Source organism: Chamaea fasciata, unplaced genomic scaffold (assembly GCF_029207755.1).
Source record: "Chamaea fasciata isolate MVZ Bird 193981 ecotype frontalis unplaced genomic scaffold, bChaFas1.0.hap1 SCAF_10, whole genome shotgun sequence".
NCBI lineage: Eukaryota > Metazoa > Chordata > Aves > Passeriformes > Sylviidae > Chamaea > Chamaea fasciata.
Genome location: NW_027094095.1, coordinates 1,750,366 through 1,772,867, shown reverse-complemented (window position 1 = coordinate 1,772,867; position 22,502 = coordinate 1,750,366). Strand labels below are relative to the sequence as shown.

Here is a 22,502-nt window from a genome sequence, read left to right as displayed (position 1 = left end):
CCTCTTTGGTCATTGTGATTTCCCTTCTTTGCACTGTCTCTTTGATAATGTTAGATAAGCCCAAAACAACCGTCCTTTAGTACCCATTTACAGACCTATTGCCCATGAGTATTCCAGCCTGCTCCCAGCAAGAGCTAAGGAACTATGAAATAACAAAAAACATGGAAGATTTGCCACCACCACATTTTTCTAGTGGCTTTGAACATGACATTTCAAAAAGGGCAGCAATTAAGTATCAAACACTAATTACCTGGTAATGCTTTTGTCTCACAACATTTCTTGAGCACATCCACATTTAACTACTGACTAAAATTTGGTTAAGAAAAATGAAAAAAAGCAACAGGAGCAAAAGTAATGTTTCACAAAATGCATGTCTAGAAAATGGAGAGCACCTTGTGCAGCCCTGAAAATGGCATGGGAGTAACAGAGAAGCTAGCAGAAAAGAAGCTCAGTTTATCCAGGAGCTGATGAAAACCCAGCCTGTTAATGACCGAGCAAAGGCTGACTGTGGCAAAGTAAACAATACAAATGGATATCTCTACCCAGAGAGGATTTCACCTCAAAATGGTTACAGAAAAAGAATCATCAAAGCTCTCAATCTCTCTCTCCCTAAAACTACCCTAAATTCTAAAGAGTACAAAATGCTGTTATCACACTCGGAGAACATTCCAGTTCAAATCGAACCTGACTGTAGATGAGGATAATTTCACATGCATTTGAGTTTGCTTTGTGAAAAATTTGCTTTAAAAATACCTATTTAAAACCCTCAAGTGGATTAAGCAGGAAGTTCAAGGTAGTTACATTGCTGGCTGAAAACATCCAAAGGTTCCATGTATCTTAAGGAAAAGAAGTCCCTGAGCATGTAAACCCTTGCTACTTAATGACAAAGACATGAGACAAAAGACAGAAAACAACCACTACTTCTCCAAAACGTGATGCAGGTCAATGCAGCTGCATGATTTAGTACAATGCAGTTTCGTCTGCATTGTTCATAGCGAGTTTAAAACTTCATCATGTTCCTCAAATACATCCCAGCATTCTGTGGTTTGAGTCAAAGCCAAAAACTACCCTCTAGGAAGAGGGTGACAAACAGCAGGGCAAAATACAAGCCAATATAGAAACTTCTGAGATTGCAAAATCTAACAGTCCTCTGTTGCCGCAAAAATAACAGAATGCTTTGCAGATAACAATTTCTGAAAAAAAGTAGAAACCTAACTCCCCTTTATGTACTCCAGAAGAGGTTACATTTTAGACAAGGCTATTTTAACTCAGAGTCTGTAAAGCACAGCATTTTTAAAGTTCATTATTTTTGCAAAAAGAATGTCTGCTGGCATTTACATTATCTACTTTTTATACTCTTGCTAAACAGCATATAATTTGTTAATGCAATTAAACCTCAGTTACTATTTAATCTTACTGATCCAGTCCTCAGATCACACTTTCAGCTACATGCAGCTTATGCAGAGCAAAGCAGGTGAGGATAAACCTACAGCACAGGTTAGAATAACCAATACAGGCACCCAGAAATTTTCAGAATGCTTCATACCTTTCAATTTTCCCCAGTATATTTAAAAGCTGAAAGGAAATCTTCGAGCTGCTCATTGGCAGCTTTCTTACCTCTGTATGGAGAGCTCACAGAGCTGGGAAATCACTGTAAATCTGCTAAATGATAATACATGATCAGGTCAGTATAGGGGATTGGGGAAAACATTCTTGGTTTCTTGTCTCATTACCCTTTAGGTAAATATTTATAAATAATTGTGTCCTTAAACTTGATCAATTGTGAATGGTAATAAATGGCTGCTTTTAAAAGCTTAATACATTGGGCCAGTATTGCTATTTCACTGTTTGAAAAAAAAAATTACAATCAGAGCAGCACAGAACACACAGTTCTCAAGAGTGGAGAGAAAACATGAAAAGTAAAATAATAAAAATAAAAATACAGAGAGGGAAACATTCAGCCTCATTATTCAGAAGGCACTTTCCAGCTGCCAGCACCACTTCAAAGCTCTTGCTGGGAAGAAAGGAGCCACAGACGTATTTCTCTACAGAAGAGAAGCAGTGAGTGCACACGTGTCTGGGAAGGGGACAGCGTCCCAAGGGAGCTCCCAGCCTTGCAGGTCTGGCATTGCCCAGCTCTGCCCTCAGACAGTGACACAGCCCTTGCAGGGTGACAGCCAGCTGTGACCAAGAGAGGGGTGGAGCCAGGGCTGCTGGGACTCAGTCCAGCTGTGCGGGACATTGGCACTGGGCTGTTCCACACAAAAGGTGCTCCTGGGCCGGGTGCAGGAGCAGGTAAACAGCGGGCAGCACAGACCCATGGCAGCAAACGCTCCTTTCTCACCCCTCTGTACAACCTCTTCCCTCTCTGGCCGCAGCTGTGCTTGAGTACACATTTGCAATGTAGATTTTCAGTCATGCCAGGGAAAGTGGAGGTTCATGGAGAACATGGAACAACCTGCCCGCTTCTGAGGGCAGCTCTGCTCAGAGGCGGTCCAGCCATAACAGCTATTTTGCCAGAGGTGCCAGCTGGCCAGGTCAGATGCTGCTGGAAAGCCACACCACCATGTGTGTCACAGCTGAGAAATACCGCTTTTCACCACTACAGCCATCATGGTAGCCCAGCTCCATTGACAAGACAGCTAGCCCAAACTACAGCAGACATGCTGCAGGTCTGCATCTACCTATTCTTTCCTGATCCATTTTCCCCAGTTTAGAAAGAACTTGCTGCAATAACATTATAAATACATGTTGATTCTTCACTCAGAAATTTAAAAAGCAAGCAGACAGACAAACAAAACCCAGCCCTTACTAGATTTCCTCCCATGAGGGAGAGAAAAAAATGGGGATGTAGTGTAATAGAGACCTGTTGATTTCTCAGCTGTACTTAAAACCAAAAAAGAAAATGAGCTGGCTAGTAATGCATTATAAATGTAAATGCCAACTGGCAAAGAAAAGTAGCTCATTTTGAGTTGTAACAATCTCTTGTTTCAATTTGTTTTAATAGAAGCAAATTAAATAATACTGGCAGACAGAAGATTTAGTAAATATTATTCCAAGTACCATGCCTGTATGATGCACACAGGGCAGTTATGTAACACCTGCTGCAAACCCGAAAGCACAGCAGAGAATCTCACCACATCCTTCTTTACTCTCCATTTACTTGCAGAGAAACCATAGATGAAAAAATACCCTCTAGCTTCAAGCAGCTTTCCCTGTGCTTAATCTGTGTCCAGTTCCAAATCTCTCTTTGCTGCTTACTGTGCATGGATTGGAGTAAAGAAAAAAAAGAAAATACACATGCAAAGCAGGAATAATTCCATAATACACAGAAAAAATTGTCCTCACTTCTCGTGTAGGCAAAGCAAGCAGAACATAATCAATACAGTGGGCATTAGTTATTCAGTGGATATTCGTACAGGACACAGCAGAAGGTAATTTCCTCCAGATAATTTTTGTTCTTCTTTTCATTACCCCTTGCAATTTACCTAGGCATCCTATGATTCCTAATATGTTCACATATATCCCAGAGAGCTGATTGAGCCCTCTTGTCCGCTGCTTTCTTCCTCAGTTATAAACTTGCCAGGAATTTTGTCCCAGTCTTCAAATAACTGTTTCTGTTGGAAAACTACCAGAAAAACAAACTTACTTAAAGCAAAGACATTAGGTAAACAACTTGATTTAAAAAATAATAAAATCCATAGCAACTAAACACCAGTTTAAAGTTAAATCTGAAATAAGTTCACTGTTCCAGAACTTGAACTGCAGCTCACATGTCACCCCTCAGAGCAACACACATCAGAAAAAGTATTGAAGGATCCTGTTTTGAAGTGTCTGTTTACAAACTGCCACACAGTTGGTTTCATTTTAAAAGGAGTTAAGAGAAGCTTCCTGGAAGGAGCAGGTGAAATCACAACCAACATCATGGAGCACCGCCCCCTCTGCAGTAGTTCATCTTGGAAAAGATGAACTTGCCAGAAGAGAAGTGCTGAACAGACATGTTCAACTCTCCCCTCTGTCACCTCCAATTAACCTGCCCCATCCTCTAACAACTGGCAAGATTTCCTTTTCTTCCTTTAAATTATCTATTTGGTACATTTTAGTAGTTATATCCAGTGAAAAAATGGTAAATTTTTGTTGTTTCTTTTGTTAATTCAGGTTTCTTGCTCTCATTTCTCAATGATGCATCAAGCGATCCTTGAAGAGCATCCTTAAGAAATACCAAGTGCCTAATGTGGAGATATCATCACAGATCCTAACTGGAGGCTGTAGCACAGTGTGGTACTGACTACAGTCCCTTTAAAAAGGAGTTTTCCAGAATAGTCAATGAGTTATTTGCAGCCTCTCAAAATTCTGAGTGGAACCTGTAGTAATGTACAGTCCTGCACTGACACTTCCTAGCACTGCGAGCAGCCCAGAAAATGTTTCTTTGATGCAAAATTACCTGTCACTGCTGTTTGCTGTTTGTGACAGTAAGTGTTCTGACAACATCTAGCACTGCAATATCAGCAAGGAGAGTTTTACTAATTTCTGGGGAATTTTACCTAACATTCATTCAGACACAAGAATGATGTTATCATTCTCTCCATATATTTTTTAAGGTTTGGACCTGTATTTTCCACATGGAATGATTCACCTAAAGTCACTTATGATTTGCTCTGCTCTGAAGGCCTTACTGAATGCTGAACTAATTAAAAAAGTGTTCTAGGGGAACCATGTACCTGCCTACAGTACTCGGAGGATTGGAACATTATTTCGCAACATTTGTCATTAAGAGAATTACTAATCTGTCAAGGTACTTGGCTATGTCTGTCTCCCAGACCGCCTCAAAGACACCCTGGTCTGACCTCCCCAGTGTACTCTTCAAGCAGCCAGGAAGGAATTTCCACATTTTGACGAGAACAAATTTCACCCTGTTCTTTCTTTCTCTCCCAGTCTTCACTCTGGAAGTAGCCCAGGGTACCACTGTGGGATTAATAACCTTGTACAGGGAACCCTCATTCCAGCCTTTTCTAATTAAAGAGAGTTTAACCTACAAATTTTGAAGCAGTTTTTGTCAGTATGATGACTAGAAAGGGTGTAAGGTCACCCTTCCCGAGATGTCTCCTGACTGATAAGCAGATTTGCTCAGATGATGCTTCCTCTCCATTACCATGCAGCCTTTATCACATCTCAAAGACATTCATTACCTTTCTACTCTTCACCAAAAAGCCTAAGCTGCAACACTGAAAGTGATAAAAAGAAAATATCACCCTGAAATAATTTGAAAGAAATGAAAAATTTCCCCTGACAAATTTGACAGTTTGCTAATGTTTTTGTTTTCCACTAAAAAAGTGTAACTAAACCTCTGCTAGTTCTACCCAGCATGAAGATCAGGGTGTCCCAAGAAGTGGGCTTTTTAAACCTTTTTTTGCCTGTTGCAAAATAAGAAAGAAATTTAATCTCATTTCAAATAAAGTACTTGTTTTTACTTTTTATTTTCAATGCTTATTTTAATTTGAACTTTTAAGGTGGGGCACAAATGGTTGTACTCCTATACTCTGATCTCTAGCTGTAAAAGGAAGTGATTCCCGAAGCCACAGAGACTTTCTGAATCAATGTCTGACTAACACCATTCAGGTATTTGCAGAGACTTTCATTAGCATGGATTAAAGAGCCATCAGAAGGGCTGTGTACTGTGTTACATGCAGATAATATGATAAAAATGGTGCCCCACATCCAGATTTAACAAACATATCTGATTGTTTAATGTCCCTCTGCACACCCAGGTTAACAAATACACTCTTTGGGGCGGCAGGGGGAGGGGGGGTTGTGTAAAATAGGCTGCAAATGGAACAGGACATGGAGTCAGTGTTCTACATCACGTGGCTAACCTCAAACAAGATTGATCGTCTCTCTTCACCTGAGATGGTGTAACAGCTTGCATCTGCTAAGAAAACTTCATTGTTAAAAACACCCTGCTTCTTGCTAAGCTGTTTGCTTTCTGTTTTGACAAAAGGCATAAGGAATTTGAGAATGTCCTGTCCTTTAGAATGCAGACTATATTAACAGGTCTCCTTTCAGCTTTTTTTGCAGAAGGGATAAAGCAGATCTGACATGAGCAGGACACCCATCCCTGCTTCCCAGGGAACCTGCTGTGCCAATTCCTGCCTGCTGCTGTCTAGTGTCTCCTTCAAAACCAACATTTCCAAATGTCCAGGGTCAGACGGGGAATCACAATTTAGGCTCAATGCCTAAATTCATATTCTTTTCACAGCATCACTAAAATAAAGACATACATATCCACACAACAGCAACCCTGTATGTAGATACACAGTCCCAGCTGGTCCAGCTGACAAATTTCAGGTCTATTTTTAGAACTTTTATAAACTAATGTCAGTGTTTATGCAAAACAAGGTGGCTAAGGGATGAAACTGATAAGTTCTCAGAGAACTCTGTCTAGTTTGTACATTACTCAGAGGGTTTTGCTGTTTAAGTGGAACAAGATCCATTCATAATGAGATATATTTTATTTTTATTTAGGAAAGACTGAGCACATAATTGGTCCAGGTTAGTGTTAATCCATAGTAGTGCTAAATTTAGATCCTGAAATGGCTTTTGGTGATTTGCACGTTTTGAGCTTTATGACTGGAAAATAATACTGGAGGAAGTACAACAGCCTGTCAGGCACAGACGGCAGGGCCAGAGTCAGACAATGCAATAACATGACTTCAGCAGTCTCAGTATTAGACAAGGGTTTGAGTGAACTTCTTCACTTATTAAAAAAAAAAGAGAAAGACTGGCAATTTTATTATTCATAACCATAATATTCATTTAGAAAATAGTGCCCTACCACACAGCCTGGACTTGGCTGCTGTTATTCAGCAATGCACAGAACAAAGCCTTTGCTGGCACTATACCTGGGAACCTCTCTGCTCCTCTGTACTGATCAGTACCTGCACTTCAGAGAAGACACAGCCTGAAAGGGAGGTAAGAACAGAGGGTCACGGTGTGGTGTGCTTTGCTGATCTCCTGTTCTGATGCTTACATGAATCATCTCACAGCACAGCACAGGATTGTACAGCTGTACATTCAAGAACAACAAAAAATACAGGAAAGTTCATCTGTGTCATTTGCAATTTGCATTAAAAAACAAAAAGACATGGCTCAACATCTTGTTCCTTCTTTTGAATATGATTTTTCAGCTAGTCATAGCTGAGTGTTCAATAAGACATCCCTCAAACAATCCCCATTCACAGTCTGAATTACTATGCAAAAGCAGTTCTGTCCTCCTGGCTTTATGAAACTCAGCTATAAACTCTGGATCACTTTTCCTGTGTCCTATCAGCCAAGTAAAAGAAAGAAACAAGGGTTGGCATTTCACAAAGTGCAGACACGAATTTAAGTATCATTTAGTGAGAACAACTCGCTACTTCAAGTGATCAGCATAGCTATTGCGACATAGAACGTAACCGAGATGGAAAAATCCTAATCTTTCCCCAGGATGTTTATTGCCTCTCTTACAGTCCCCTGTACATCCAGCCATCCCTGGTGCCCATAGGAATTATAAAAGCAGAAAAAGAACAAAATATTCTCAAGAAAAGCTCTGAAAAATGACGTGTGATCTCCAGAGTCAGCGCTTGTGCCATTAAATGTCTGACATCAGATTTTGCTGCAGGCGATGGCAAATCTGTCACCGACTTCAATAGCAAAGTTTGGGCTCCAGGCTCTCTCCTCCCACCACTTTCCCTCGGCCTTGCCCCTTGCCAATGAGATTAGTGGGACAGAAATAGATGGAAGCCTTAAGGAGGACATAAAGGAAAACTTGAGCACTATGTTTGCGTTTGTCCTCAGCTACCAAGACCTTCCCTCTTTCCAAAGGGCAGAGGTCAGCACACCCACAGGCAGATATGCAGTGCTCCCCTGGGCACTGCTTGGAGCCACTCAGCCCCGTTCCCAATGAAAGGAGCCACAGCTTGGAGACATTGATTTTCCAGCAGCACCCCACATTGTGCTGTGCTAACACACCTGAACTTGGGCTGCACTTGCAACCCAGGGCTTTTCTTAACAACCCTAATTCCTAGTTCTCCTGGAAATTTCAATGCACTGTTGCAAGACACAGCACGGGAAAAGGCTGAGATGCCAAATCTCCTTTGTCCAGTTGGTATGACACCACTGGTGTGAAACAGATCCCCTTTCAGAAAGGCGAGCTAACCACCTGAGTCACTTTGCCATCTTCCTTTAAAATAACAGAAATTGATAAAATGAAGTAATGCTTGGGTTTGGTGCCTTTAAAACTGCTCAGTGAGCCCCAACACTCTTTCAGGCAGTGCAGCCACCAAGGGCCACTTCATGCCCACAGAATCTGGGGAAGTTCTCAAGGGGATAACTTGGCCAGCCCCCTTCCCTTCCATCCCAGCCCTGACAGGGTCCTCACACAGCACACCGGTGACATTGTGGGAGGTCAGATGCTTTTTCTTGGCCCTTGAACATAAATGGAAAACATGTTTTATCATGCAGATGTGTAACTGACATCCTGCAAAGGTAACTGTCCCAGCCAGAAAACACACCATGGTGAAGCAAGAAAGTATTTTGTAAAGTGTCTGTTTTACTGGAAAAAACAGCAATATCCATGTTTTAAAAGTGCAATAAATATATAAACCAAAATATACCTAATGCAGCCAACAAACTTCAATTTTAATCTAAATATTTTTTAAACCAAATACTACAATAAGAATTTTTATAAGGTTATCTAATCTCACAATTCTATATTCAGCGTAATTTTTCACCTGTTTTTTTCACCCTTGAAAGATATGCGTGTTATAACTGCCTTCCTTAACTAGTACTTCCATTTTATGGGTTTCTGAAAGAAGAAATTAAAAGTTTGAAATGGAAAGTATCAGATAAATACATGATTCATGCTGCAACTTTCCATATGCTGACTACTGCCAACTTTACAACTTGGCAGACGCTGGGAATATCCCAGCTCTACCCTTGCAATCCTCCTCTAGGACCAACAAGAAAACATTTTGTCAGGCTTTAAACATCTGCAGGATCTCTGGTGTTCTATGGGTAAGCTCCAAAATATAATTGCTTAACCAATCCTTACTGTAGCTTGCTAGACTCTGAAATTTCCCACTTCCCAATAGCTGGCACATTTTCCCCCATTCAGCTTTGAGAATCAGGTGAAAGAAACTCGAAACCAGCATCCGAACCGGGAAAATCTGCAAGTCGGGTGGCAGGGAGAACATGCTGTTCTCCTTTGTAGATCATTTGATCCTTTGCAGAGGCTGCAGTGTGGGGAAGGCCAAGGCTGAGTTGCCCTGTGTCATTCCAAGCCTGCCTGTGCCAGGCCTGCACGTGTGGGCAGTGTTCCCGTGTGTCACAGGCTGTCCCGCAGCCCCAGCGCGCTCACAGCTTGCCTGGCGCTGGCTCTCCCCACCAGTGACGATGGAAGCACTAGAAGGCAGTCAGCACACATCCATCCATCATCCTGGCACTGCCTGCGCTGCTCTTTGCTTTGGCAACTTCACCCCACAGAGTTTCTGGAACTGATGATTTACTGCACTTAGAGCCTTACTCTTTCCATACTTTCTCCCATAGTAACCACTCTCACAATAATTTCCCTTTATGTATGTACCATATACAGGACCAAGAGCTACCTGTTGCAAAAAATATTTAAAGTGATTTGGTAAAATTTATAGAACTGAACTTCATTTTTCTATCAGATCAATATACACCGCAAAGTACAACCAGAAGCACCGAAAAGTTGTTTAAATGCTGTCAGAAATTAAATGGCATTCCTTTCCCCAGACATCTCATCTAAAGCAAAATGCTTTCATGCAGCTTGTTCAGCAAGCAGAGGTTGTAAGGACACAGTGATTATCTAAAAGGACCAGACGTTTATGCTATGTGATTGTGTTGAAGTCAGATGGCATTTTGGGAGTCAGCCTCTCTGGACACTGCTTTTTGTGGCAGGAAAGACAGGCTCAAGGTACTGTGGAGAGGAAGACTCTTTTTCTGAAGAAAAGAGGAGAAAAGCAGAGAGAGGGTGAAGAGAAACTCACATGGTTCCTAAATCCAAACTGTCTGGACATGATACGCTCCAGCTGGACTCTGCCGAGAAGGACCACACGGCCTTTTCAACAAGCCGAGTGCTCGAGTGAAGCGCTGCAAGTTCCCTTTCCAGTGCTGGGAGTAATTTACACAATTCACTGGTAGGGGGCAACGCTGCCCAGAGCGCAACCCTGAGCAGACACGGGATGGAAGGGGATCCGCAGCCTGGGTTAGCAGGAGGGCGACATCAAAAGCACTTTACGCTCAAACTTACAGCTACTTCATTTTTTGAAGAAATATGGCTCAGCCCTTCCTTTTTCACGTACTGGCCACACTCAAAAATCTGAATAACCTTAAAACAAACAGCTCCAGAAGAGCAGGGTATGCTTTTAAACTGACGGAAAGGACAGCCAGCCCTTTGGCGGTGTGACACGCCGAAAGATTTCCAAGAAGAGGGGGAATAAGAAAAAAACGAAATAAAGGCGGAAAACAGACACGACGCGCGGCGAAGGCGAAGCTCGCTACGCTGCGAATGACAGGCAGGCGTGGCTGGCTCGGTGCCGCCCTCAGCCCGGCCCGGCCCGGCCCGGCCCGGCCCCACCTCGCCGCGGGGCCATAAGAGCGGGCGCGGGGCGGGCGGAGCACAGCGGGTCGCTGGGGATGCAGAGCGCCGTGATCCTGGCGGTGCGGCACGGCGGGCGCATGGAGCGGGGCGGCCGCCGCCGCAGCGAGCCGGAGGAGGCCGACAAGGGCAGGATGAAGAGAACGATGTGAGTCCCCCCGCCCGCAGGGAGGGGAAGTGTTTTCCTTGCCTTCAGGGGCTGCGTGTGACTCCCGCTGCAGGAGCCGCCTCAGGGAAGGCGCTGCTGTCTAAAGCTCTGCGAGCTGTCATTTTTTACGAGCAATCTCCTTCTTCTTTCTTCCAGCATTAAAGACTGGAAAACAAGACTGAGCTACTTCCTGCAGAACTCTTCCAATTCTAACAAAAGGAAATGTAAGAAGACAGGGAAGCACTGCAACTACTTCAGGTAAGTTATGAGAAAGAGACTTTAAATAACCCGAGTGTTCTTCAAAAGCAGTAAAGCTTGAGCAGTGTAGTCTGATGTTCTCCCTCTTTCTGCAGACCTTCCCCAGAAGAAGCCCAGCTGTGGTCAGAAGCCTTTGATGAACTTCTTGCTAACAAGTGTAAGTTTTTCTTCAAAAAGTGACATTTGGGAGCAAAGGGATGGAGAAGCTTATATGTCTCTAAGAGTTTCCTTCTGTCCATGTCAGCACTGAACCTCTCAAGTAAAGAGCTTTGATTCTGATCTTGCCAGTTAAATACTTTTAACAATTTATAGCCAAAATACATGGAAGTGTTTTGGTTTGGTTTTTTGTTGTTGTTTTTTCTGTTTGTTTGTTTTTTAATGTAAACTAATAATAAAACAGAATACCTCAGTAGATTTTTTTTTTGGTGAAATCCCTGTAGCTAAAATCATACCTGTCAGCTTGGCTTTGCCAAATGGGAAAAAGGCATTTATTCCCTGAGCTCACTGCATAACCAAAGCAAATGCTTTCTAGTAATGTGGGAAGGATTCTGAAACACAGGTTCAGTGATCTTGGGGTTTTACTGTAGCTCTACAAGAAGCAACATTCATTTGCAAAGCGAAAAGACTAAGAAATAATACTACTGTTTGCTCTTTGAGCTTGAGTCATTCTTTCCATTGAAAGAATATTCCAGAGAACTGTAGCAGTCATATTTACTGCAGTCTAAAGGTTAACAGAGGAGAGCTTATCTAAAGAGAAATAGTTTTTTTTTTTAATGTATTCTCAAGCATCACAGGAGGAAACATAACCATAGAAATGGTTTCATTTTTTGTGTGTCCCTAAGAAATGGCAAACGCAAAGTGAAACCTGCCAAGCTGTTAAAGCATTAACTTGCTTGCAAACATTAATTATGGAATATTTTTATTGCCATGGTATCGCTGAAAAAAATAGACCTACAGCAAAACATTCTGGTAGAAACTGATGTGACCAATAGGTATAATCAAGATTCCTGAAATAGTTAATTGATGGTGAGTACTTTTTTTTTCCTTAGATGGTCTTGCTGCTTTCCGAGCTTTTTTGAAGTCTGAGTTTTGTGAAGAGAACATTGAGTTCTGGTTGGCCTGTGAGGACTTCAAGAAAACAAAATCACCCCAAAAGCTGACATCTAAAGCAAAGAAAATCTACAATGACTTCATTGAAAAGGAGGCTCCCAAAGAGGTAAAGAAAAGCGGCTTAAATATAAATGCCCTAGTCTGAGTTCTTACAGCTGTTATTTCTTTGAACTCAAGATACAGATGTTGAACTGCATTGTACATAACCTCACTGTTAATGTCTGGGTCCAAATACAACTGCCTTTTCACCACGCTGGAAAATGGCACAAGCAGTGTTGCAGAGAATTTCCAATTTAACTGAGAAAAGATATATCTGAATTAGTTTTGGTTTTGTGCAAAAGAAGAATATTCTTAAAGAAAATTCTCCAGTAATTTGACCCTGTCATAATGGGGTCTTGCCCTTTTCGCCTCTTCAGAAGTTGTACTTACTGTGTATTACACTTGAATTCTGTTCTCAGGAGTAATGTCCCTCTTTCTGTATTTCAGATAAACATAGACTTCCAGACCAAGAACATGATCGCGCAGAACATCCAGGAAGCCACCCATACCTGTTTCAGTGCTGCACAAAAGAGGGTTTACAGCTTAATGGAGAATAACTCCTACCCGCGGTTCTTGGAATCGGAATTCTACCAGGAACTGTGCAAGAAGACACCTATCAGCAGAGCAACCCAGGGCACATGAGTGATGGAGAGGAGGGAGAAGCAACCTCTGGGCTGGTGAGGAAGCCAAGCCACAGCTCGTGAGCAGCATCCTGACCCAAAAGGCTGGGGCACTGAGCACTCTGTTTGCCATGGTGCAAGGACAAATACTGGCTTCATGCAGAGCTGATGGCCCCCGGTGATGCTGCTGGAGGGTGCTCAGGGGAGATGGCAGAAGCGTGCCAGCCAGCACTGCTGGCACTGCCCTTCTTTGCCAGGGCTGCAGCAAGAGGTGGCTGTGCAGGAGCCCTTCTGTCACAGCCAAGGACAGATGCAGCCGGTCCAGACAGAGCTTCCTTCTTGTGGACAGAAGCTGCTCTCTGCGCTTGGGCACTGCTGGGAACTTGAGTAATTGGTTGCCTATTTATTTTTCCTAAACATCCCCCAGTGTTGCTGTTGTCAGGCTCAGTGTGCTCACACCGGTTTTGTTACTGCCTGGAGCTGCCAAGAGGTGTGCTGGGTTTCTGTGCAACCTCCTCACAGTAACAGCACTGTGAGGGGAGGAAGGGATAGGATAACTCTGTTCCCAGAGGAACAGGTTCTGCAGCTAAAGTATGCAGGGCTGGGTTGTGTCAGCAGGGCTGTGTGGGGCCAGACTGAGGGCAGAACTTTGCCAAGGTGAACACGAGCTGTATAGTATTATATTTATATGTGGATTATGATTGTGTTGAATGCTGCAATGTCATAAGTCTGTCTTGAAGACAGGAAGCTTCAGTGAAGTTTTATTGTTTTTAATAAACTATTTTGATACAGAGCTTCTTTTGTCACCTAATTTGTAGTGCACACACAGATACTGTCTGGCACTGGACTCCAGAGTATGGGGACCCTGTGGGTCCTGGTTGAGATCTTAATAGGGCTAGTTTTAAAGCAGTTAGTCCTTAATCTATGAAGTGAGTTTTCTCTTTAGGTTTTATCAACAGAATAAAAACCTTCTGAGCTTGAAAATTTAACAGGGAGACATGTTCAACTGCATCCTCTGTCCCAACGAGTCTTTGAAGCCAGTCTCTAAGACATGAAAGGCACACATTCAGCTACCCATGATGCCAGATCAAACAGAGCAGCAGTGCTGCTATAGCTCACAGGATGCCATTGGGAGCACAGGCACCCATAGTACTGCACTTGCTCCTGCTTCAGAACCTCTGCTTCAGAAAAGTTTAAGAGGACTTTAACATCACAAAACCTGTGCAAAGTCAGGAGAAGCAATAGCACAATAAACTATTTGGCTCCCAGCTAGGTGACAGTTGCTCAGTTACTGGTTCTTGTTATTCCATGTACTGGTTTTTTCCCAAACCATTCTCTAGTTAGTTTTGTGGCATCTGCATTTCAGGTCTGCTTAGGTCCTGGCTCCAGCTATTTTCACTCCAATGCTCAGTTCACAACTTCAATTACTTATTTCATGTATATCCACAGCAGTCACTTCTATAACACTCCACTTTTCCAAGCATTGAGAAAATTCTAACTACGGTATTTTCTACTTTGATTGCACATACAAAAGCTGTTCAAAAGCAACTCCTTCAGGTCTGTATATATGTATTGCAGGAGAGGAGCCTCAGGAAAGATGGAGAGTGACTTTTCACAAGAGCATGGAGTGACAGGAAAAAGGGGAATGGATTCAAACAGAGTAGGTCAGATTAGATTAGGTATTAGGAGGAAGTGCTTTGCTGTGAGGGTGGAGAGGCACTGGACCAGGTAGCCCAGAGAAGCTGTGGCTGCCCCATCCCTGGAACTCTTCAAGGCCAGGTTGGACAGGCCTTTGAGCAGCCTGGTCTGGTGGGAGGTTCCCTGCCCATGGCAGGGGGGCTGGAACCAAATCATCTTTAGGGCTTCTTCAAACCCAAAGTGGTTTATGATTACATGAGGATTCTATGTACAGTGGAGTGAATACATACATACCCACAGATACATGTCTATTATACTGGCTCTGTGCACAGAAATTAATTTGGTACTGCCCCCGCCTTGCCATCAGTGGCTGGGCCCATAAGAGCTGGCTCTCATACAGCTACGTTTGCTTACGAGTTAAGTCCACATAAACAAAGCACAAGAAAAACTCATCCCAATAATTTCCTGCAACAGAGGTTTTTTACTAACAAGGGAAAACAGATTTGGGCTGATAATTGCTTTTGTAACATAACAAAATAATAAAAATAGCCAGAACTATGCCTATTAAAGGTTCAGGTCTGGGGCAGGAATAATTCCATGAAGATTCAACTGTGCCAATTTCAGATGTGGTAATTAACCACTGCTGGTGTCTGGTTTTAAAGAAAGAAACATTTCTAGTTTCAGCAGGTGCCTGAACTACTTGTAGCACAGTATGTAGAGGAAATTAAGTGGAGCTGTTAGGCCTGGCATCCCTACCTAAGGCTGCCCTGAAGTATTTTTAAAATCTGACTCATGAGTATTGAGCATTAAGAAGGCCATGCAGGCAGCTCTGCAGCTGCCGCAGAGTGAGCCACTGGGCTGGCAAAGCAACCAAGCCATGCTGAGTCCCTGGCACAGTCTGTCTGCAGCACATAGAGGCCTGGCTCCAAGACCAAGGGGTGCAGCAAAACAACCTGGTGAAGGAAAGGAAAGGGGAAAGGGGAAAGGGGAGGGAAGGAAAGAGGAAAAAGGAAAGGACCGTGTTTTTATTAAAATCCAACACACAACGTTCCTTCCAATTGCTGCTTTTCCATTTTTAATCTGTTTTCCCAACTCCTAGGAGGAAGCTTCACTAGAAAACCAGGTACTACAGGTACATTGAGAATGCTGCAACCCGAGATATTGCTATGAACATTTCCTGTGGAAATAAAACCCCAACGATTGTTTTAAGAGATGCAGGTTCTGTACCTCTGGCAGCCTTATAGCTGCAGTTAAAATTGGTACTCTAGTATCAGTATCCAATGGCAACAAATAATAAACTGCTCCGTCCCCCACAGCCAGTCCACATTCACACACTCCCAGTCCCACCAGGCTGCCCACAGCCAAATACACCATGATGCCAGGGATGGGACTGGCATGGGAACAGCAAAGGGAGGGTGACAGAACTGGGACCTGCAGGCCAAGGTGTGGGTGCTGCTCAGCAGCTGGCCAGAGCACTGTCCCTTTCTTAGTGTCCATCAGGTTATAAAACTGCTCCTGCCCACATTCACTATTTGGGATACGGGCTGGAGCTGCCCTGGTGGAAAAATAAGAAGAATCTCAGTGAATAGCTGCAAAGGAGCACAGAACCTGGACAAATGCATAAACAAACCTAGCATTGACAGGGAACAGACATGCTGCAGAAAGCTGAAGAGTGAGAAGTGGGCATCTGCCCATCTGGGCACCCCACAGTGAGCCCAGACTGATCCCAAGCAAATCAGTGCCAGCCCATGCCGTCCTAACACACCTCATAACTGCACATAAGTCTGAGGATCTGGAATTGCTGAAACACCCCAGCAAACCCAGAATAACAGCAACTTCTAACTATCCACATATCACTGTTTTTAAACCACAGTGTCACAATAGTTGGTGTTTTCCTTAGCTGCTAGAGGCAAACGATTTTCCTACTTGTGTACCACAGAAAAATACACCTCTCACCTTTATGACAATGAAAAGAAACTCAAAATTGCAACTGGAGTATCTCTAGCGATTCCTCAAACAAGAACTTGATGCAAAGACTACACAATAATTAAAAAAAATAAAACCCACTAAATCTAATTTTTTAAGCCAACCACATGATTTTGAGAAACTAGGTCAGGAGTTTCAACTGACTGCATCCAGCAACAGTTTGGGTTTTGAAGGGCTTGCCCTGACACCACAGCACAAGGCAAGCTGAAGGAGAGTCCTCCATGCTGCCAAGAGGCCATGTGTAAATTAACCTTCTAAAGCACAACACCAAGGCTGCTGACCCTCATCAAATGCTCTGTGGCGCAAAGACTAGAGAGGGCCTCTGAGAGCAGGGCCAGTTTGGCAGCAAGGATGATTCACCACTCCAGGAGAATGGGAAAGCCATGCCATGCAGTAAACAAATGGCAGTGCAGGGATCTTGCTCCATGGATTTGTGTATTGTGGCTGAAAGATAAGACCAGACTATATAAAAAATCAATCTGCTTCTTCACTTGAAATTGCAGCTCTCCCTTTGGAAAAGGGGACACTAATGATGGTTTAAAGGCCTGTATAGGCATGCATGTATGTGTGTGGAAGGGTTTCTTGGGTGAGACTGTGATTTGGCAACTTGAATAGAGAAGGAACATGACCTTTAGAAATAGTTTTAGGATCTTCATGGGGTTGGTTTTTTTTTGGTTTTTTTTTTTTTTTTTTGGGGGGGGGGCGTTGTTTGGTCCAGATTTAACTTACTTAACAAGGAAAAAACTGGTCAGAAGCTGGGACAGCATCCCAAATTCAACTTCCTTCAGGTGGTACAGCCAACATGTGCCAAGGAGGAGCAAGGCTTCAACATCAACGCAAGGTGCACCCCAGAGACAGGCCAGAAACAGGGCTGGCGACAGGCCAGAAACAGGGCTGGCGACAGACCTACCTGCAGGGTAGGGTGTTGATCCATCTGGGAGCAAGAACTGTATGGGAGGCTGCACCTACAGCAACATTCAGGGCCAAACAGAGGTATCCCAAGGCTGAGCTTAAATGGAGCCCCCTCCAGTGGGCAGCAGGTGGGGGGTACAGAAGGGACTGGTCAGGGCAGTTAAACCCATCAGCACCTTCAGGGCCCTGACACAAATATGGAGATGTCCTTTTCTGAAGGATCCTGCGCTGTCTGTATGAGCCCATCTTTATGGTGGGTTTGTGGTGAGCACCCTCAACAATTTGCCTTATTGAGTTCTGTGGCTGTGCTAATTGGCATTACCCTGAGTGCCCTGACTGGGAAACGAGGGCTGGCCAACTTAGGGGATTGTTTTCCTGTTAGCCTAGTTAGGAGTTTCAAATGTGAGTCCTTTAGTAATCTTTCATTAAAATAATAATTTAGATCAGAGTTTCCAACAGCTACAAAGTACCCTTGAGCAGCAATTGAAAAAATGTTCCATTAAAAATATTAAATATTCCGTTCAAGACAATCTAATTGACATAAATTAGTACTTATGTTCCCCAGCCAGTTTTCCCACTGGGGATCTCATGGAATAAACTGCATTTCTATGTTACAGATTTAGACTAGAGAACAGCTCAATGGCTTTTTGGATGGGAGCCTGCCTTTGGACTTCCAGGGGACATGGTACCATTATGATACTTACAGGGCTTGGGAAGTCAGCTGTTCAATATGGAAAAGACATTCGGGAGCAGAGTGGGCAGTTTAATGAGCTGGTGTGCCCCTTTGCCTTTAGGGGTGTCCAAGGGAAATGGAAATACCAGGAGCAAGGCAGAGGGACTGTGCTGGCGCCCTCTTGATTTGACTATTGCTTTTAAAGGCCAATGGGATTAACAGGCTCGCTGGGACCAACCAGAGCTGGTGGGGCCGAGCCTGGGAGGTGAAGGGACACTGGGGGAGAGTTGTCCCCAGGGTCCCGGGGCCGTCGCAGCTGTGCCGTGTGTAGATCTTGGAGGACTCGCCGCTCTCAGCAGGGTCTGTACTGAGTCAGGGAGATTCTGTGCCAAGTGTGGCTGTCCTGCCTGGCACCTGCGCAGCCTGAGCACAGTTGTTGGTAGAGCTGAGCTGTCTCCTGTGTTTGGTTCCTGCTGTTTGTTGTCCCTGATACCTGCGTTGGGCTGGGTTCAGGCGTTGGCGCACGGGGAGGAGTGCCTGCTGGGCAGGACAGCACTCTTCACCTGCCTTCAGTGCCATCGGCACACCTAGATGTCATTTTTGTCCCTTGTCCCCCCTACAGGCTGCTGGCTTTAGGAGCAGGATCCTTCTGTTTTCAAAAGGAGAGGTCGGCTTGCTCAGCAGCAGCAGCCCTTCAAGATGAAAAGGCCAGATAAATGTGCAGCGTAAATGGGTCAGAGTTGGGAGCTGAGGGAGCAATCAGCCATGACTTCAGGAGCAGAGTCACAGAGCTCTGCGTAGGTCAGGGTAGAGTGACACAGCTACACGATTCCACTGGCTGCAGCTCTGTGATGCTGTGGAGATTACACATGTTCCAACAGGCTAATGCCTGTGTGAATGCGTAGGTCACTACTGCAAATACACAGACTACTCCCAGATAAAGACTCCTGGCTTCATTTTTTTTTTTGAAGGGAAACACAAGGTGCTGTGCAGAAGGCTATAAGAACGGGTTGGGTAGCTGTCTTGAGGAAATATGGGAGCCCACAATTTTTCTGAAGTGTGATGTTCTGAAATACAAACACACTTGTAAACAATTTCTCCTTTTGTATGTTTCCTTATAAAAACAAAAATATCACAGTGGTATAAACCCCACTGTGCTCTAGAACAAGCAGCCTTTGCACATTGAAAGGTCTCTTGGTCCGCTCCTGCCCTGTAACTTTTGGAGAAGGTACCTATACCTCACATGCAAGAACTTTACCAAATCTCTCTCTCTTTTTTTTTTTTTTTTTTTTTTTTTTTTTTTTTTTTTTTTTTTTTTTAAATCAAGGTTGCTGATTTTGGGAGGACCTCCTGAAAGGGGATTTCACCTGCCTTCCCTTTTCATGGCTGGAACAGGAAGAAATATGTTTCTTTATCACCTCTATTGGGCACCACAGTTAATCTCTTTCAGTAATTTCATTCCTGTGAGAAAACCAAACATTTATCAGGGCAACAAACTAATGACAACGTCTAGTATCAAAAGGAGCCGCAAGCAGCAACTACATGATTTGCAGCCCACATCCTGGCTAATGCACCTGTCCTGCAACATGCCTGCTGTATTTAACCCAGACTAATTATTACATAAAGCCTACTTGAGCAAAGTCTGTTTTTACGGTGTTCATCATGGGTTTGAGAACAGTGTTGGATCTGTGCCAAATAACCCCAGCACAGTGCAGAACTCTTGCCCTGTGCAGAGTTAAGAGTCTGCAGAGAGAAAACCAGTTCAGCATTGACCACCAGTGCTGCATCCTGGGATAACCAGAGTCCTTCTCCAGCCTCCTCTGACCAAAAGGATGGACATCCCTGGTTCATCCCTACAGCCTCACTCTGTGATAGAGATAGGAAAACCAAATCACTGATTGTTAGTTAAGGGATGTACATGTGAGCTAGAATGATATATTAGGAAATATTAAATACAGATCCTCAGATTTATGCGGGTCAATTATACCAATCTAGGGCATCCAGAAAATCTCAGTCAATGCAGTATAACTGAAATGGCAAAGCAGGGATTATACCCATAACCAGGTTGTAATAACCAGCTCCTAAAGATAGCATCTAGAAACCCCAGAGGACTGTGAGTCTCTCTGAAACACCCCTGCAGCAGCCCCTGGTACGCTTTTAGAACAGGAGTATGACTCCAGCCCAGTAGCCTAGCCTAATTACAGGAGCACTGGGATTGAAAAGAAGCACCCCTGGCACGGGAAGTGGCTTCCCTAGGAAAGACAGAACATTCCTGCCAAGCCAGCCACGTGACTGGCAACGCGGTCAAAACAGGACGTTGCAGAGGATGGCTGGCCACTAGTGAGGGGAACAACCTGCCAAGCATTTGCTTCACCCCCTTGAATTACCAGTGAGTGAAGGTTTCAGGGTCAGGCTCAGGACGGGAGTCATCCCCTTTTCCCACATGAACAGGCAGAATTACATGTCCAAGGCAGCACGGACTCGGAGAGGGGTTCCTGTGGAACATGTTTTCCACTAGGAAACAGTAAGTGACTAACGATGATGGCAGTCATTAACAAGGCAACAAATTCGGAAATAATGACCAAAGACAGCAGCAGCTCCTCTGAGTAAGCTCAGGATGGTGGAGCATTGCGCTGCAGCTGCCCAGTGGGGACAGCTGGTCTCAGACAGGTGCTGCTGGTGACAATGGGAGGACCAGGAATCGATGCCACCAGAAACAAACAAACATGAGGGGAACAAAGTACTATTTACAAGCAAAGAACATATCAGCTGCAGGGTTTGCATGGGGCCTCACTGCCACAGATAACAGAGTGTGGAAGAACTGTCACTAAGGAAGTGTGGGTGTAGCTGACAGCAGATTGCCAGCAGATAGGAAATATTCTCCCCTTCAGATCAAGGGGAGCTTGCACTCCCCAAGGGTAGAAATAATGCAGCTACCTTGCTGCTTTGCTGACAACAAAGCATAGCTTGTGCCTGTTTTTGCTTTTTCTGGGAACAAGTCACTTGCAGAATTGACATAACCACAAATGAAAACACAAGGTCATTTTAATAGCAGTTTACCAAAATCAGCCACATTGGGGCAGCTTTTTAAAATTTCAACATGCTGCTAACATGTGTATCAAAGGACCTGGAGTGACATCACCAGCTGGGTGACAGCTTCTTGGTCACATACGCCTCAGTCCCACCACGTTGACAGGGCACAGGATATGCCTGTGCTGGGACAGCGTCAGCATTCTTCAATGAGCTTTCCATTGGGTGTTGCTAGCTGCATGGATTCAGGGAATTCTGCTCACACAAACGAATGATGTGTCCCTTGTGTTACACTGTGGTCTGACGCACCAAGAGCAGCTGCTTTCCCAAGAAGTGGGACAGTCACACTGTCACATTCTCCTGCTCCCTGCCTGTCCACCACTGCTCTTGCATCTGATTTAGCTGCTATGCAGCTGCTGTGGAGCTGGATGAGCAAGCTGGTCAGGCAGAAAACTTCTTTTTTTAGTGGATTTGTTTTCCACAGAATCAGATCACTGATCCAACTTGGCCTGCAGCCACCCAGACTCTAAACAAGGGTGACAGGGAAGAGAGGGACACCCTGATGAGACATGGACTGAGATACAGGAAGATGTGGCTGACTGATGTTGAGGTTCAAGTCCCTCGTCACCCCTTAATCATACTTTTCCCTTAGACTCCACCTCTACCTTGCTGTGATGCATCTTCACAAGGAACGCCATCCATCTGGAAATGGTCCCTTCCTCCTTGCTAACCCAGACAGACTGGTAACAGGGTAGCACCTTAGGAGATATTTACAGACCATGGGAGCAGCTGAAATGGAGGATATCACCAGCAAAGCTGTGAATGTGTTTATGTCCAAACAGGGAAGGGGCAGCTAGGGTCATTCATTAAGAAAGAGAAGGGTTGGCTGGTTTAACAACCAATAAATAATTTCATGATACAGATCACCTGAGCACCTACTGATGCTTAACAGTCAGGTTGGGAGGTACAAAGTTCAATTATGGCCTGGAAATAATTTTAGTACATTTGTAAAGGGACCCGATCTGAGTCACTGGTGTAATGCAAATGGGCAAAAGTGTCAATGGACAAAGCTGCTCAGAGCATCACCATCCTTTTCCAAAAGCAGCCTACCTGGCTTCCAAACAGATCTGGAAAAGCACTGATGCAAATTCATATCTTCCAGCAGTACATCTTCATTTATTTAGTGGCTTTCTGATGACAAGCACAGTTTCCAGAACAAGTAAAACTCATGCTGTTATGGAATAGGATACACTGCCTACAGTGTATTGATTTTTATAAGGAAAATATCTGACCACAAATCTGCTACCAGGAAAACATTCTAAGTGATTAAAATATCTAGCTTTTTTCCTGCTTTCACTGAGCAGTGATACCTTCCAAACTAGCTAGTATCATACTGATTTACTCAAGGATCCGGTATATTTGAGATGAGGG

The 22,502-nt window shown here is 44.0% G+C and overlaps 1 protein-coding gene across 1 annotated transcript; it reads left to right on the top strand.

The window, feature by feature from the left end:
* The first annotated feature begins 10,669 nt into the window (after nucleotides 1–10,669).
* On the top strand, nucleotides 10,670–13,625 carry RGS2 (regulator of G protein signaling 2). Its single transcript, XM_066191966.1, has 5 exons — nucleotides 10,670–10,805; nucleotides 10,962–11,063; nucleotides 11,159–11,220; nucleotides 12,113–12,279; nucleotides 12,660–13,625. Exons 1-5 carry the CDS (start codon nucleotides 10,696–10,698, stop codon nucleotides 12,852–12,854), a joined length of 636 nt encoding a protein of 211 aa, XP_066048063.1. The 5' UTR covers nucleotides 10,670–10,695; the 3' UTR covers nucleotides 12,855–13,625.
* Nucleotides 13,626–22,502: the final 8,877 nt, after the last annotated feature.

What these genes read in the sequence shown, in the direction of transcription:
- RGS2 (XM_066191966.1), top strand. Translation starts at nt 10,696, where the DNA reads ATGCAGAGCGCCGTGATCCTGGCGGTGCGGCACGGCGGGCGCATGGAG. An exon ending in GGCAGGATGAAGAGAACGAT is followed by an intron (nt 10,806 to 10,961) that starts GTGAGTCCCCCC and finishes TCTTTCTTCCAG; the next exon opens with CATTAAAGACTGGAAAACAA. An exon ending in AAAAGGAGGCTCCCAAAGAG is followed by an intron (nt 12,280 to 12,659) that starts GTAAAGAAAAGC and finishes TCTGTATTTCAG; the next exon opens with ATAAACATAGACTTCCAGAC.